The following is a 17,630-nucleotide window of genomic DNA, read 5'->3' on the forward strand; positions in this document are numbered from 1 at the left end:
AGCACGAATTTCTCCTGGAGACTGTTTATTTAAAGTAATTTCTCTCTATCCTCACTGATTCTACCTCACTTCAGGGGCTCATTATCTCTTTTTTTTTGGCCTCCAAAGTAATCCAGAGTATAGCGTGTCTTTCCCTGCCAGGCATCTAACCTCACTGCCAGCCGTCTCTCAGGATCTGTTCTTAGCGTGTTGCTGCCTAAGCTCCTCAGAGACATCCTTTGCCTGCTGGAAAAAGTTCAGGCTCCCAGAGCGGGGCATGCGGCTTTTCCATCCCAGCTTACCCCAGGCCTACAATCCCAAAGCCATTTTTTTCTACTGCTCTTTTACCAAGCTCCCTCTCTTCCAGTAACCAGAAAGTGGCTTTCCCCAAAACTGCTTTGCTTACTGTGCTTTTGCATACTGGCGCTCTTCTGGAAAGGTGGGCTCAAGCTTCAAGGTTCACTTGAATTTCTGGCCACGAGTCTTTCTTGTATACTTAGCAGAGTCAGTTCACCTGCCCAGGATTCTGCAGGCAGTATGACTTAACTGTTGCTTGGACTTATAACTTTCCTATTGGACCCTGGCCCCTGGGACGGGAATAGCCATTGCCTACCTATTTTTCTTTGTTTCCCCAGTACCTAGTTGAGGGCTTGGTTCATGCTCATTCATGTTTGTTGAATGAATATATTTAACCAAGAAGATGAAAGCAAAGGTCTGATGACTTCATTTCTGTTGAAGCATTTTTTTGTAATCGACAGGTCTTGCCCATGGTAATGACATAAAATGTAACTCCAAAGTTAGATCTGCTAATAAATGCATTAAGTCTTCGAATCGGTATTTTATTTATGTCTACTTTAAATGTATATTTCCCAACTTAGTTGGGAAAACAAAAAGGCTCTCTATGCTTTATAGTGTTGATATTTAAAAAAAAATTTTTTTCCTGGTATTTGTTACAGTATTTTTTTATTTCTTATTTTTAAAATATTGCCTTTATGATAAACACGAAGCATTTGTTACTCAAAGAGTGCTGTTTCTCCTTTAAAATATTTCTCCTCTTGTAGATAAATTTGTTATAGAAACGTAGAAAGCAGAAGAAAACAAAAGTGGTTATGATCCCACCTCCTAGAAATAACGACCATTAACATCTTTGTGTACGTCTTTTTTAGTTTCAGTGTGTCTTTGCTTAAAATTCCGAGGCTGTTGTTTTATTTTTCCAGGCCATTAGAGAAGAAATAGACGGGCTACAGGAAGAGCTGGATGTCGTGATTAACCTGGGTTCTGAACTCATTGCCGCATGTGGGGAACCAGATAAACCCATTGTCAAGAAGAGCATAGATGAGGTACAGCTGGTTTATTTCCTATTCTTATCAGAATGCTTTTAAAAATTTTTAGTTAGATGAAATTTATTTATTAAAAGCATTGATAGTCAAAAATTTTACTGTGGCACTAAAAGAGTTCCAACATTTATATTGTAGTTAAATTCAGCATGGGATTCTCTGAACAAAGCTTGGAAAGACCGGGTTGACAAACTGGAGGAGGCCATGCAGGCCGCTGTTCAGTACCAGGATGGACTGCAGGTGAGCGGGTCGGGGTGTCCAGAGTCAGACCGGGAGATACCAGGACTGCAGGTGTGCGCCTCATCACGGGCAAATCTCCCTGGGGTTGTGGCAGGGACTTCAGTTCATATTTTGTCCTTTAGAGAATATCTCTGACCTTTCAAATATGCATAGATTTATATACACGTCTCCACACACTTCTGTACACACATTCAGTGAAATTTACTTTGAAAAGAAATATTTTAATGTTTTTTTAAGTGAAAGTAAATGTTCCCACATAATATTTTTTGTAAGTGGCTCAGAAGCAGCCACTGAAATGGAACTGAGTCCGAATTCTGTTCTAAAGTTGAGTGGAATAAGACGAACAGAGTAAACATTATCTAAAAATATCACCAAGTTTAACTAAAGTTAGAAGTAAAGAAATTTGATTCGAAGCCAGTGTTCCCCATGCACTAAAAATAGATTTCTGTTTTATTAAGTCATCATCTGGTGTGTAGAAAGTGTTTCCTTCTTTTCCGTATGTGCAATTCCTTTTAGCAGTTGTTTTTTGCATCTCTTAAGGCTTCTCATTCAGTTCATTTGTCAGCTGAAGCCAACTCGGGGATAATTCTCTCCCTACCTTCCCTAACTTTGTTCCATTTCCTGACAGGCTGGCAGGAGTTTAATCCTTCATCCCTCTTACCGTATGGAAAAAGCCTTTCTAAGTATCTCCGTAACACTAAGTGAATATTACTTTTGAAGCTCAGATGAGGACGTCTTTTCCTTTTTCATTAAGCCACTCCATTTCTGTATTTTGTAAAAATAAATATCACAAGCCAGGATTTTTGCCAGCTGAGACGTTCTTTAAACTTTGGAAATATATGAAAAAATTCACTGCAAATAACACTTTTTTATAATTCTCCCCACTCCTTTTTTTTGGTAGTTTTTGGCCGGGGCTGGGTTTGAACCCACCACCTCCGGCATATGGGGCCACCGCCCTACTCCATTGAGCCCCAGGCACCACCCCCCACCCCTTTTTTTTAAAAAACAAAGTGGCAATTTATCAGTTAGGTGTCAGTGGTCAGTAACTAAATTGAGCCCCAGCCCTCCTTGATGCCAGATCCCTGGTAAGCCATTGAGTTGTGCTGTCTTACATGATGAGAGGTGGCTCTGCTGCCACACGGAGCCATGTAGGAGGACACAGGCAAGACACCGTGCCTTGTGTATTTTCGTGATCACTATGAGAAAAACAAGGTCCATCTTAAGCCCTGTTGGTCTCGTGTTAGTAGCATCGCCTTTGATAACAAAGGGCAGCTTGATTTATTAAGGAGCTATGGCTACCTGTACGTAAATGTCAGATGCTCCAGATATTTCAACTTTTGATTGTAACATAAAATACATTTTCTCAGGTTATTGTTTAAGTTCTTAGTCATAGTTAATCGAGGAGACCTGAAAATTCCGAGATTTTTGCTTTTACTGTATGGTCTGGCAACTTTATTAAAGTGTAAAATAATTTTGTCATGTATTCAGTACTCCCCAAAATATGAATAAAGCTTTTAGACTTTACATTACCTGAAAAGAATAGGAAAAACAGGACATTCCGAAGTCTGTGTTACAGTTCAGAATAATGATCCTAATATTAACTATTTTTATGTGCAGGATTTTAATGCTAATCTAAATAATACATAAGGGTTTGGTGGAGCCTCGTATTTTGCTCCAGTGCTAAACAGTAACTTACTGCTTATTTGAATAAAAAGGAAGTTTGCATCTTTTTGTTCAATATATAGGTTACCTTTTAGGCAGATAAAATAAAATAGATAATTTTAGTTTATGTGATTGAATTTCTAAAAAATTTTTCAGATGAGCTCTTTCAAAAGTTTTAAGAATCTATTTAACAAGAATTTCTTTTTGGCTCAGCACCTGTAACTCAAGCGGTTAAGGCACCAGCCACATACACCAGAGCTGGCGGGTTCGAATTCAGCCTGGGCCTGCCAAACAACAATGACAGCTACAGCCAAACAATGGTGGGGTATTGTGGTGGGTGCCCATAGTCCCAGCTACTTGAGAGGTGGAGGCAAGAGAATCACTTGAGCCCAGGAGTTGGAGGTTACTGTGAGCTGTGATGCCACAGCACTCTACCCAGGGCGACAGCTTGAGGCTCTGTCTCAAAAAAAAAAAAGAATTTCTTTTGCAAATTTGGATGTAGAACTGGTTATATCTATTACTTATTTGGGACACCCCTACCCTGTATGGATCATTATGGAAGTTTTGAGACACACAAAAATCAAAAAACATAAAATCCATGCAGATGGAAACAAATGAACCCCTCCTAGCAACACCATATAAACTCAACAAGTTGAAATTGCACAGATGAATCAGGAAGGAGGCTCTCTACTGTGTTTCTTGGAAGTGAAATAATGCACAGAAGCTCCATCACACAGTCCGTCTCAAAACTTTCATAGTATTGCTGCCTTTACTTATTTGGGGGAAACTTCTTAATTTTTTATAAAACAGGCTCGTTCCATAATAGCTTTTTAGATTTATGATTATACTTTTCTATAACTCTTGAGATATTGTAGCAATTTCAGATGTACTATTGCAATAACACGTGGACTAATGTGTCTTTCAGGCAATATTCGACTGGGTAGATATTGCAGGTGGTAAATTAGCATCAATGTCTCCTATCGGAACAGATCTTGAAACCGTAAAGCAGCAGATTGAAGAACTAAAGGTATGTGTGGGGCCTAACTAATTTGTCAAAGACTTCCCTTCATTTTTAAGTTCTTAGCTCATAGAATTATTTATGTAAATTTACTTTATCTGATTAAAGTATTGCAGTTTGATTATATCAATAAAACTAGTGTATACGTACTGGCTTTACATACTAAGCAGTATATAAGTGCTTACTAAATGAAGGAAATAAAATACTCGTTGTTATCTTTTTATCAATTGAATACCTGTACATTATAGAAAAATCAGAGGACACACATATAAATGAAAAAAAAATTGTTTGAAGCCATTGAAAATGTTATGTACCAAGAGGCAAGCGTTCTTTAGTTTTGATTTGTATACTTAGTTGATAACGTCACGTTAGGAAACAATCTTCATGGTAGGATCAAGATGGGGTGTGAGGTATGTCTGTGGAGACAGTGAGAAACATATTTAGATCATATTGTGAGGATTTTTATAACTTGTTTCATTCAGTTATTGAGTAATGTATTGTCATTATACACTACAACACTGCAGGGACATTTTTATTTGTTTCATTTTTATTTGTTTTATTTGTGGGGGGCGTGTGTATGTTTTGTTTTTGTTTTTGAGGCATAGTCTCGCTCCAGTGGTGTGGCTTAAAAGCTCACTGCAACCTCAAACTCCTGGGCTCATGCAATTTCCCCCACCTCAGCCTCCTAAGTAGCTGGGACTACAGGCATGAGTCCTTCATACCTGAATAATTTTTTTTTTTAATTTTCTTGTAGAGATAGTATCTCATTATGTTGCTCAGGCTGGTCTGAACTCCTGGGCTCAAGCAATCCTTCCACCTCGGCCTCCCAAAGTGCTAGGATTATAGGCGTGACAATTATAGGAGATTACAGGCGCCTGGCCTCTTGAATGTGTTCTGAGTAATTCATCTAGTCCTAACAGGCTGGAGCACATTCATGGTGTAATCATGTTTCCCAAAATGTTTATCTTGTAAATGTTTGTTTTCTATCTCTTTCCTCTGTAATTTTTGCTTTTTTGGCTCTTGATCTACAGCTGTGAAAATGGCTGTTTCCTCTTTGAATTGCTCTGTACCAATAACCATTTATCAAAGAGAAATCAGCTATTTCCTTCCTAACTTTGTCTCTATATACAGAGACGTCACACCATTTGCAATGAACTCTACTAGATTTTTATATGAAATTATTATCTGGTTTTAAAATTGTAGTATTTTCATCTCCTAAATGTGACAGACTATTTGGAAACTTTTTTTTTTTACCATTTCACTGTTACTATCCCTAGATTTATGGGGTTTTATTTTAATTCTGATAATGTAGCAAACACGTGGTGTACTTTCTGTTCAATTACAGATGTGGAGGAGAATTTAATATTTCTAATGCATGTATCTCAGAGGTTTTTATATAGTAGCTGATTAGGAATGCTTACTCTGAAATCAGGTGCCCTGAGGGTGGGTAGTTCTCAGTTCATCCACTTACTAGCCAAATGATCTGATTTCATTCCAATGTTCTAAGCTTAAACTGAAGAAAAAATTATTTTCCTTTAAGTTAGTTAAAAGTAACGTGAATATAGTAAGCGCTCAATGTATCTTAGTTATTTTTAATTGTTTTTATATTTTCCTTAAAAATTAAAGTACTGATTAGCCATGAATTATTTACTCTTACACATTAAAGTGAATATTTTATGGAGATATTTTATGAAAGGGTAATTTTCTATTATAAGCAAGTGTTTCCTAACCTGTTGGCAAAGCCAAGATTATTAAACATGTGTCAGTGACTTAGAAAACACCAGGAGAGAGAATAATGTTACTGGGTATCAGCAGTGTGTGAGGCATAGAAATAACTAAACATTATCAAACATAACACAGCAACAGAAAACCTAAAGTTATCAGAGATGCAAGATGTAAGTAAGTTTTAGAGCAGGAAGTATTAATTTGAGTTTCTTAAGACTCTTTTGGGTTTCACATTTATCAATATATATTTTATATTTTCTTTTCTATAATTCAAAACTAATATTTTTGAACATATTATTAGACCTTGGTGTATAAGTTCAGTCTTGGAATTTAATTTCTTATTCTAGAGAACAAAAATGAAACGTAACTAGAAACATCTTTCCGTCCAAAAACATTGAATAAAGAGAAAATATTTCTCTGATTTGTTTAAATCTATGTGTTCTTTCATTGGTGAGCCCCATGTTAGATTTTTATTTTTTTACCACCCCTATAAAAACTATAAATTAGAATAAAGATCTAGCCAATAGTTTTTTGTTTGTTTGTTTGAAGCTATTAATTTTTACAGTATTTTCCTTGCGTATCTCTTTTTGTTAATAGCAATTTAAGTCAGAGGCCTATCAACAGCAGATAGAAATGGAAAGACTGAACCATCAAGCAGAGCTTTTGCTGAAGAAAGTAACCGAAGAGAGTGACAAACACACGGTTCAAGACCCATTAATGGAACTGAAATTGATCTGGGATAGCCTGGATGAGAGAATTATCAACAGACAGGTAACTGCCGTGACTGTGTTAAGAAGTTACACATTTTCAATTTCAGAGGTTAATGTTAGTTATAAAAAATACAGCTGGAACTCTTGGCTGCTTCCTGTTTCTCATGGGCCATCCTTTAACTGCAAAGAGCATCAAACTTAAAACGTAGACGAGTGTGATGATTGAACTCATTGGAAATGCCTGTATACTTATGTAGCACGTAACAGTTGATTTTCTGCCTTTGTTTTGTAAACATGTGTCATTCACAATACTTAATTTGTAAATTTTCTTCCTCTCCACATTTTCTGTAGCATAAGCTAGAGGGTGCACTGTTAGCCTTGGGTCAGTTCCAGCATGCCCTAGATGAGCTCCTGACGTGGCTGACGCACACCGAGGGCTTGCTAAGCGAGCAGAAACCTGTTGGAGGGGACCCCAAAGCTATTGAAATTGAACTTGCCAAGCATCACGTATGTACTTGTTATTGCCGTATTATGTTTCTCCTTTACATGTGGTTCAAGTTTATGATTTTAACACAAGTTCATGTTTGACATTTATAACTCAAAGCTAAACTACTTAAAACATGCTTCTTAGAAGATTATAGTCAAAATGTTTTCCTCATTGTTCAAGGCGATTATTGTAAAACACAGCCAGGATGGGGAATTTGTGGCTTTTATTAGAGCTGCAGGCAAACACCAGGAATTTAAATCTCTAATGCTACCTATTTTTAAAAGTTGTTGGGGATAACCTAAAAAAATCATAGGCGTGAGATGCTGTTGGGCTGCAGGTTTTGAGTGTTTCCTCCGTTGTCTGTGTCTCCACGTTTCTCTCGCTTGCAGCTTGTTGGTCACGCTGACACCTTCCTGTCTGTATATCTTTTACTACATTGGGATTGTTTTTTTCTCTCCGTGTTGCTGTTATCTTCGGCTTTTTGTGCCTTGTTCCTTTTCTGACTTTAGTTTTCTAAAATATTTTTTGTGTTTCAAAGAGTTTTTATATGTCCTATCTTTGATTTAGAGCATGTTAGTTGAAAGTTTTTGTTACATGTCAAACAATTTTGTATTATCACCTTGGTGACAATTTTTTTTTTTTTTTTTTTTGAGACAGAGTCTCACTATGTCACCCTTGGTAGAGTGGTATGGGGTCACAGCTCACAGCAACCTCCAACTCTTGGGCTAAAGCGATTCTCTTGCCTTGGCCTCCCCTGGGACTACAGGCGCCTGCCACAATGCCCGGCTATTTTTTGGTTGCAGTTGTCATTGTTGTTTAGCAGGCCCAGGCTGGGCTGGAACCCGCCAGCCTCAATGTATGTGGCCGGCACCGTACTTACTGAGCTACGAGCGCCAAGCCTGACAATTCCTAATAGATCGTTCCTTATCCCCTATTCCACTAGACTTGAATGAAAGGTTATGCATGGTAGAGTTTACCCTGACATTCAACTCTTCGGTAGACTTTACCATTCACATTAATGGTTTTACCTTCACAGTCCTGAATCTTAACCTTAAATAAAATTTCATGGATTGTCAGAAATTATTTGATTATTTTGCCTGTTTATTAACATTTTTATAATAAAGGCTAGCTTTTTTTTTTTTAGCACTTTAAAAGCATGACTTACGGTTTTTGATTATTCTTGATTTAGTTCTCCTTTTATACTTTTCCCAGTGGTAATTTCTCTCTCATTTAAAATTTTCTTTCTCTTTTATCTGGTTCTGTCTGATAGTCATTACCCAGTCATATTTGATTAAGCAATTAAGATTTATTTTGCATAATTAATGCTTACGTAGAAGCCTGTTTCATTATTTAATGTCTATATTATACCTTTGCTTAGAGCAAAAAGATGAGATTGGTGAGATTGACTCTGGATAAGAACAAAAGATATGTATTCTCATAGTGTGATTTAATACCTGTGTTTTCATTTTTGTAAATCTAGCAATTGTCTTGGTTTTTGGCCGAGGCTAGGTTTGAACCTGCCACCTCCGGCATGTGGGACCAACGCCCTACTCCTTGAGCCACAGGCGCTGCCCAGCAATTGTCTTAAAAATAGCGCACAGCTGTGATAGGAGCTGTGCTTGGTAGGACAGAGGTGGAGAAGGAGGCACCTGATCCAGTTATTCTGGCAGGGGCTCAGTAGGGACCTTTTAATTTTGTTTATCTATGAGTAGTTAGAAATGGCTCCTTTTCTCTTTTCCTTACATTTGACAAAGATCAAAAGTTAGAGGGCTTAGAATTCCCAGCAGAGTTATAGGAGGGGAGGGTATGTTTCTATCCATCTCCTGCTTTCTTTTGCTCCTCAGCTCAGAAGAGTAAGTTTTATAGAATTATCTTTCATTTCTTGACCACGAGAGTATTGAACTCTTTGATTTTTGAGAGTGATTCCTCCTGTTAACATATCAAAGCGTATGCTCTCCAGAAGGATAACTTCTTACTCAGTTGGCATAGCCTTTGAAAAACACTCCATCAACAGATGCCTCAGAAAATGAGTGGATACAGTCAGAGGACCAGTGATGTCAGGAGGCTACTGTTCTCCCCTGAAGCCCCTCTGGTCGGGATTTGTCTCCGGAGGTGGGATGTCTTACCAGGGTGAGAGACGGTGCTCTTTTTCTTTACTGTTGCTGACTCTGAGTCAAGGAGTGTAGGGTGGGATTGTGATCCGCTCTTACTAACGTTCGAGGGAGGTTTCTCTTGGCTCTCCAAAATGTGAAACTATGACTAAGGCCACATTTGTTTTTAAAAGTGTAACTCTTTTCAGATAAGAAACGGAATTTTTTGTAGCTTTGGAGTTGCTTTATGCACTTATCACCGTTGTTCCATTTTAGTGCATTTAAGAATTATTAGTCTTTGTTTTATTTCTGCTGTGTGACAGGAAGGCATTATTTGCTGAGATCTATAGTATAGTAAGCTTTTCATATGTGTACTTTCCAGGAAAAGAACAGCTGACCTTTGGAATGCTGGGCTTGAGTATACCTGATACGTAGTGAAATCTCTTTCCCTTTAGTTGTTAGGGCTTTCCTGGATTCCTTTCAACTTAGCAGTTAATTCTAGACCCTTCTCCAAGAAAAAGGAAAGGCATATTCTGTGATTACTTTTTCCCTTTTCAGAATGCTATTATAAAATATAGTACTATCATACACCTGAGATTAGATAATTTTATATTTGAAATTGAATATATAGGAGTAAATATATTTTTGTGATTAATTACTTCAATTTAAATGAGTTTGAAACAAATAAGAAATTGTAGAACCTTTTAATTGTAATCTCTAGATACTTAGTGTTGTCAAGTGCAAAATCATTCTGATGGGAATAATTAGCAAAGTGTTCTTACACAATGATTGAAGGGTGTGTTGGTAGACTCCAGATATCCAGGGAAGTTACAGAGTTGAGAGAAAGAGGTTCATCACTTAAAAACCTAACACTAAAATTCTGTGCTTATGATGTTTTCATTTCAGAATGTTTCCGAACCGGAAAATAAAGCAGTTGCATTAAAAGTGATAATATGTTACAAACCAGCAAGCAGGTGTTATCTTAATATTTTCAGGTGCTCCAAAACGATGTGTTAGCCCATCAGTCCACAGTGGAAGCCGTGAATAAAGCGGGAAATGATCTAATTGAATCAAGTGCAGGTGAAGAGGCGAGCAACCTTCAGAATAAGCTGGAGGTTTTAAATCAACGCTGGCAGAATGTTTTGGAAAAAACAGAACAAAGGAAGCAGCAACTGGATGGTGCCTTGCGCCAGGTGAATCAGAGAATAAATTCTGAAACTTCTGTGGTGTTCAAGACCAAACTAGCACGGAATTCTTTGATTAGCTCACAGACCCTTTATACCTTTAGGAGAGTGGTAAAAATAGGTGGGATAAAGAACAGAGCAGAAGAGAGCGCAGCTCACTAGTTCTTAGCATAATGCTCTTATCTGCCAGAGCTCCCCTGCTGGGGAAAGGCCAGGCAAATCCAGGGGTACCTGGCTGTTCTCAGGAATGCAAGAATGCATAGAGAGGCTTAACAGGCTGGGATTGTTCCAGCCTTATTTTCTGCTTAGAACCGACATTGTTTGTGGCCCCAATCTTAAAACTTCTTATTACTTCAGGCCAAAGGGTTCCATGGTGAAATTGAGGACTTACAGCAATGGCTGACTGACACGGAGCGACATCTGTTGGCGTCCAAACCTCTGGGAGGTTTACCAGAAACCGCCAAGGAGCAGCTTAATGTCCATATGGTAAGGGTGATATTTCCTGCAGCTTTAGCCTCAGATTAAAACAAACTGACCATTTTGTGTGGGCCCTGGGGAAACGTTAATCATGGCAGAAGACTTTAAAGCAGAAGCGTCCAAGCTGGGGTCCCATGGGCCACATGCTGATTTTGTGAGGACTTGTTTTCCTTTATCTGTGGCATCAGATATCACAAAAAGTATGCACAGACGTTTTTTCCTGATCAGCTTTCATTAGTGTTTGTGTATTTAATGTATGGCCTAAGACAACTCTTATTTCCAATGTACAGCTGAGAAAAGAAAGGTTGGTCACCCCTGCTTTAAAGGATACACAATTTTATGGCAGAAATCACCATGTGTACGTTAAACCAATAGCATTTATTGGTTAAATTTTTAAAGCCAGGACCTGTTCTCGATCTCAAAAGTTAGCGTGTCAGTATATGAAAAGAGATTTTAGAATTCTACTTATTTTTTAGACACAAACCTTTCCTCACAAAATGATAATTGGGTAAATTGTAAACAACTGTGCTTTGATGTGTAAAGAAAAATCTCCAAAATAATCAGGATTGACTGAAAATTACTATTCTAAGCATGGTTTCATGGGAGGCTGGACAATCTGCTCTGTTAGAAGAAAGTTCCTTGTTTGTTTTCATGGTGATAGAGCTTTATCTTCATCTTCACACCCACACCTAGCCTGGGTGGGAGGAGGAAGCTTCTGTTTAATTATCTAATCTGGGACATTGTGCCTATCAGCTGTTCTCCCCCTGAGTCTGTGACACTCTCGACACAGAAGGAGGAGGAGGAAAAATACTGAAACTTGAAATTTTGGCTTTCTTTCCTAGACATGATGGACTGACAAACTGAGACCACCTTTGATTTATTGTCATTTTCTGTTCCTATTTTGTTACAGTTCCACTCAAGAAGTTCTCAGAGTAGACCATGTTCAGATTTTAAAAACAATTCTTCTAATTTTTACACTTATGAATTGTGCATCAGACATTTTTCTAAAAAATATTTAAATACTGATAATTAGTATCTTTGAAAACAGAAGTACTTTAGAGATTTGGTAAAAGAAATGGGCTGTTGTACATCAAAGTCTACATTCCTCAGTAGATACCTTACATTGTTGTGAAACTTAATAAAACTGTACTTTTCTGCAAATAATTTTGAATTTGGTGATTTGGAAAGGAAGTGACCATCTTACAGATATTGTGAAGAGATAAAATAGACCATAATACTAGTTAATGTCTTAATCACTTCACAATTGCCAAGAACAGTTAAAGTAAGTCCTGTTAGTCCAGTATAGATAGTCCAGTAAATCTTTAAGGTATATTCCTTGTTTCATAAAACTACTGTGTGTGTGGTTTTTATTGTTGGTGGTGGCTTTTCATGTCACAAGGGACCCATTTGTTTCACTGAAAAGTTATTGACTTGAAAGTACTTGTCTTCCTCTTCCATAAAACCCCAGAGACTCCCTTACATTCCCGGAAGTACTTGCTTGCATAGCTTTTATAGTATCCACTAATTATAAATTTAATGAACTGAACAAATAAATACTTGGAATTATTCTCTAATAACAGAAATATTTTTTAAATGATAATTTAGAGGACTATAAGAACTTGAAAGCAGAAAGCTTCCCTTTAGGATGCTTTACTTTTAGAAAAACATTAAATATCAGCTTGACGGATTGTGTGGTAGGGTATTTAAAATGAATTTGTTATAACCCTGTACAATTTAATGTCATATAATTAATTCTGTAATTTAAGAATTTATTCTAAAGAGTTATCGCTATTTGTAACTATTGTAGTTAATGGTCTTTTGATTTTGGTTTTACTAGAAATAAAGGAAAGTATAAAACCTGCAATATTAGTTTTCTGAGTTTTTAGCATATATAAAAGTTTTGCTTTAGAATTTAAAGCTTTTAGTAGATGATATTGTAAATATGTTTAGAAGGAGGCTTTTTTAAAATAAGGCTTAAGAAATTATCAAATTTTAATATGACAATGTTCCGGAGTTAGTAGCGATATTGTAAAACTTTGCGAATAACCCAAAAAACACCAAATTGTACACTTTAAAATGGTCTTAAAGATTATGCTATGTGAAGTATATCTCAATTTTTAAAATCTATAAAGAAAATGTGAGACATTGAATGTATAATCGTTTTGGGGTTTACTATGGTTTGACCCATGTAACTGAATAAATGGAATGAAACCAGTCTTAGTCTTTCTTAGATAAAATACAGCTATTGTTTCATCGATCCTAAATTTCAAATTTGCGAATACTTTATTAAATTCTCTACGGAAGCTACCTACTACATTCCAGTTGGACACTTTAAAAAATGTCGAAAGTGAGAATAATTTTCACAGTACTGCAAGTTTGTCTTTTAATTCCAGTGTCTAAACAATTAAATGTCTCACCATCCTGGTTCTTTACTTTCTATCCATTGCATGTTTTCTGAGTGTAGAATTAAAATAAATTACAGTCCTTGTATCATAGTATGAGAGCCCCTTACATTACAGATGAAGAAGTTGAGGCTCAGAGAGGTTCCTGGCCCAAGATCACAGAGCTGTAGTTATGCACCGTCAGAGCTTTCTTCACAGCATTTGAACTGCCCCTTCAACCCTCAGTGTGCCAGAATGGGTTGACAACGATAGCGCCATTTCTGAGGGTTCTCACTACACCATGTATGACTGTAGGTTTTGGTGTTGATTCAGTGCAGTCAAGGGTGCTCTGTGTGCCAGAGAATGATGACTACATGATGAGGGCTTGAGATTGATGACTTGGAGAGACAGAACTCGTAGATTTTGTTCTCTTAAAAGTGATATAACTTGGGGGTATCTCAATTTAGGAAATCTGTGCAGCCTTTGATGCTAAAGAAGAAACATACAAGAATCTGATGCAGAAAGGCCAGCAGATGCTTGCAAGATGCCCCAAATCTGCAGAGACAAATATCGACCAAGACATAAATAACTTGAAAGAGAAATGGGAATCAGTGGAAACCAAACTCAATGAAAGGAAAGTATGTGCTTTGATTAATATACTAGAACCAGCATTTTAGTTGTTTTATGAATTCTGCCTTAGTCTTGAGGAGAATGCTCAGGAGCATAACTTTTAATAATTTGTGTGTTTAAAATTTTTTGTATATATGTGGAGGTTATCTGGGGCCATTTGAAAAACAGTATTCTATTTTAACCCGAAAGAACAGTGTTAAAGGGATACTTTCAATATAGATAAAAATATACATGGATCATAGATCAAGTGTAACTCAGGGATGAACCACTTGCCTGTAGAGGAGAGGGAGAGAAAGCGAGTAAGGAGATTATATATATATAGGCACTTACGTAAAATACATAAAGCAGTGATTAAAATGAATGTTAAATTGTGAATATGTTTTTGTCACTTTATTAAAAACCACAAGAATGATAATCTAAGAAATCTCAATATTACTGTTTAATGGTATAAGAAAGACAATAGGCTTGGAATATTGATTATATGCCACCATTAAAAGAGCATAAAATATATTTCACAGTATATTGACCCCCCCAAATTAATTGTATCAATGTCAATTTTTTTTACAGATACTATTTAATAATTGTGTTCTTTGGCTCAGCACCTGTAGCACAGTGGTTATAGCGCCAGCCACATACACCAAGGGTGGCGGGTTTGAACCCGGCCTGGGCCAGTTAAACAACTGCAACCAAAAAAATAGCTGGGCACTGTGGCAGGTGGCTGTAGTCCCAGCTACTTGGGAGGCTGAGGCAAGAGAATCGCTTAAGCCCAGGAGTTTGAGGTTGCTATGAGCTGTAATGTCACGGAACTCCATCGAGGGCAACATAGTGAGACTTTGTCTCAAAAAAAAAAAAAAAAAAAATGTGTTCTTTGATTAGTTACCTAAAAACATGATTTAGTGTATATTAAATTTTTTTTTTTTTTTTTTGGTTGCAAGGAGATGCTTCTTACTAGACTTAAAGGGGTTTGGTTTGCAAGTATTTTAGTGAAGGCCCATTACATTGATCAGATCTTTAGTTAATACAGATAGGCCTAAATCAAGTGGAAATAGGAAAGGAATCTTTCAGAGAATGGTTAAACTGAAATAAACAAAATAACCAAAACCCTTAAACATCAAATATTAAATAATCTGTCTTCACAGACTAAACTGGAAGAGGCTCTCAACTTGGCAGTGGAGTTCCACAATTCTCTTCAGGACTTCATCAACTGGCTCACCCAGGCGGAACAGACCCTAAATGTAGCTTCTCGGCCAAGTCTTATCTTGGACACAGTCTTATTTCAAATCGATGAGCACAAGGTATGTAGTGATTCAAATGGACAGCATTCTCCTTCCACACAGTCTGTTTTAATGTCAAAAGCATGCGTTTGGTAATTTGAAAACTATCTTTTGTCCTTTAAAATAGTTTTTTTTTTTTTTTTAACTTTATGATGCCAGAAGTATTTTTAAAGTTGATTCATTTTTCACTTGTTTCTACTCATGTCCTTTTTTTTTTTTTTGAAGGTCTTTGCCAATGAAGTAAATTCTCACCGTGAGCAGATAATAGAGCTGGACAAAACTGGAACTCACCTGAAATATTTTAGTCAGAAACAAGATGTTGTCCTAATTAAGAATCTGCTTATCAGTGTCCAGAGTCGATGGGAAAAAGTGGTTCAACGGTTGGTAGAAAGAGGAAGATCTTTGGATGATGCAAGGAAGAGGGCCAAGCAGGTAATGATGCTTTATGAAAAGGCTCTGAACTTGGCGATGCATCAGTTCTAGCTGTTGAAATATAGGTTTTTAAAGTACTTTTATTGCAGATTGTATTAGGTATAACAGTGATGACGTGGAGCCAAGGTGTTTATGTTCTAAAAGCGCTGTGGCCTGAGTTTGGATGCTGACATCACTTTTTGACCTGGCAGTAACTTCAAGGTCTGGGGACCAATTTGACAAGACTGATTATAGTTTGACTTCATAGGCCATTATCATTAAGGCCCAAAAAACAGCTCAGAATTTTTGTTACTAGGTTTGTTTTTCCTTTGTCTTTTCAACCTCCTCTCTCGTCGTACTTTATCATATGCCCACGTTTCGTGTAGTTCCTAATCCAGACTTTGTTCACAAACTGTCCGCGCTCAGAGGCAGACGTGGAGCCCCCGGACAGCTTTCTGAAAGGGAGCATTTTGTGTGAGAGTCGGTTAGCGCTCCCCACCGCTCTTGTTGATAAGCCTTCATTTCTTCTCAAGTATTTGAGAAATTCCATTTCTCTTTGAAATTAATTGTATGACTCTTTTGGGTCTCTTTTATAAATTTAATCTTGAGAATTTCAGGGATCTCATGAGGAACTTTCCTTATTCCCTTTACCTGTGACTAATGTTCTGTTCCAGACTAAGAAGAGGTAAAAGTATATGTCTATGTGTTTCTTTGTACCCCACAGAAGAGAGAGATGTACCCACTTTGGCGTGTATCTTATAAATATATTTGATTTTCACAAGAAACTCAGTGTGATATTGCAGCAGGATTTTATAATTACTCAGCTGCATTTCTCTAGCCTTGGCATTATACCTCATTGTTTTGCAGTTGTCATGGAAGTCAAGGGCTTCATATGTTGAAAGCTATCAGTATAGAGTTTTAAAGGCCTAGGGAGTGACAAATTGTGTTGTTATGACATGTCACGTATCCCTTGCTGAGTGGGAAGTATGAATGCTCAGTGTTACAAGCGAGTCTCTGGGATAGCATCAGTCTCTAATGTTTCTTTAACATGATTATTTATTCTGAGACAGACATTTTTCTCTCCAATGTGGCACGGTGCCACCTTGTAGTACAGGCGTTTCTTGAGTTATGAACATTTAATTCATAAAGGTTTCTTGGATACCAGTAGCTGGTTTCCACCCTCATCCTCCTTTCTCCATTTAATCAATTTAATTTTCTCATTTTGTTTAATTAACGTGATAAATATTTTCTGCTGTTTTTAGTGCAAATGTATAGCATTCCCTCCATGTATAAGGCTTATAAATAGTTTTAAAAGTTAGGATCAGGCAGCGCCTATAGCTCAGTTGGCAGGGTGCTGGCCACATACCCTGAGGGTGGCAGGTTCGAACCCAGCCCTGGCCAGCTAAAACAACAATGACAACCATAACAAAAAAAAATAGCCAGGCGTTGTGGCAGGCACTTGTAGTCCCAGCTACTTGGGAGGCTGAGGCAAGAGAATCGCTTAAGCCCGAGAGTTTGAGGTTGCTGTGAGCTGTGATGCCACAGCACTCTACCCAGGGCAACAGCTTGAGACTCTGTCTAACAAACAAAGAAAATATAAAAAATAAAAGTTAGGACCAGCCTTAGAACTTGTGCATTTATATCATTGAACTTACTACCAAATTGTTTCATTCTACATTATTTGGAATCAAACTACCTAACTTCTTGCCTAAGCTCTTTCCTTAATTTACTTTTTCTTATTCTGATATCTCAGTTTTGGCTCACGTATTGATCATGGTGCTCTTTGGGAATTCATGTGCCTATTCCGGCCTCCATTTGTTCATGTTTAAATTGATTAGAATGTGACAGAGATAGGCAGGCTGAGCAGGTTTGTAATGAGCTGATGTTTAGTGAGTGCTTACAGCATTGGGACTGTCTGTCCTTCCTCTGCTCTTCCTGTAAGATTTCTTTTTGTTGTTTCATTATTAACCTGCTCTGGTTTCGCAACAGATTTTATTTTGATCACTCAAGTTTTTGTTATGTATC

At 37.3% G+C, this 17,630-nt stretch overlaps 1 protein-coding gene across 31 annotated transcripts in view; it reads left to right on the plus strand.

Annotated features, from left to right (window-relative positions):
* The window catches only part of DST (dystonin), a 465,208-nt gene that overhangs the window by 414,194 nt on the left and 33,384 nt on the right, over window positions 1–17,630 (plus strand). For all 31 annotated transcript variants that reach the window (XM_053603771.1, XM_053603761.1, XM_053603774.1 and 28 more), the window contains 10 exons: window positions 1,197–1,319; window positions 1,455–1,556; window positions 4,144–4,245; window positions 6,559–6,732; window positions 7,023–7,178; window positions 10,244–10,441; window positions 10,790–10,918; window positions 13,758–13,928; window positions 15,060–15,215; window positions 15,420–15,626. In XM_053603771.1, the coding sequence (XP_053459746.1) occupies window positions 1,197–1,319; window positions 1,455–1,556; window positions 4,144–4,245; window positions 6,559–6,732; window positions 7,023–7,178; window positions 10,244–10,441; window positions 10,790–10,918; window positions 13,758–13,928; window positions 15,060–15,215; window positions 15,420–15,626 (1,518 nt within the window). The remainder of the gene's footprint in view (window positions 1–1,196; window positions 1,320–1,454; window positions 1,557–4,143; window positions 4,246–6,558; window positions 6,733–7,022; window positions 7,179–10,243; window positions 10,442–10,789; window positions 10,919–13,757; window positions 13,929–15,059; window positions 15,216–15,419; window positions 15,627–17,630) is intronic.

The sequence above is a fragment of the Nycticebus coucang genome, chromosome 9, assembly GCF_027406575.1.
Source record: "Nycticebus coucang isolate mNycCou1 chromosome 9, mNycCou1.pri, whole genome shotgun sequence".
NCBI lineage: Eukaryota > Metazoa > Chordata > Mammalia > Primates > Lorisidae > Nycticebus > Nycticebus coucang.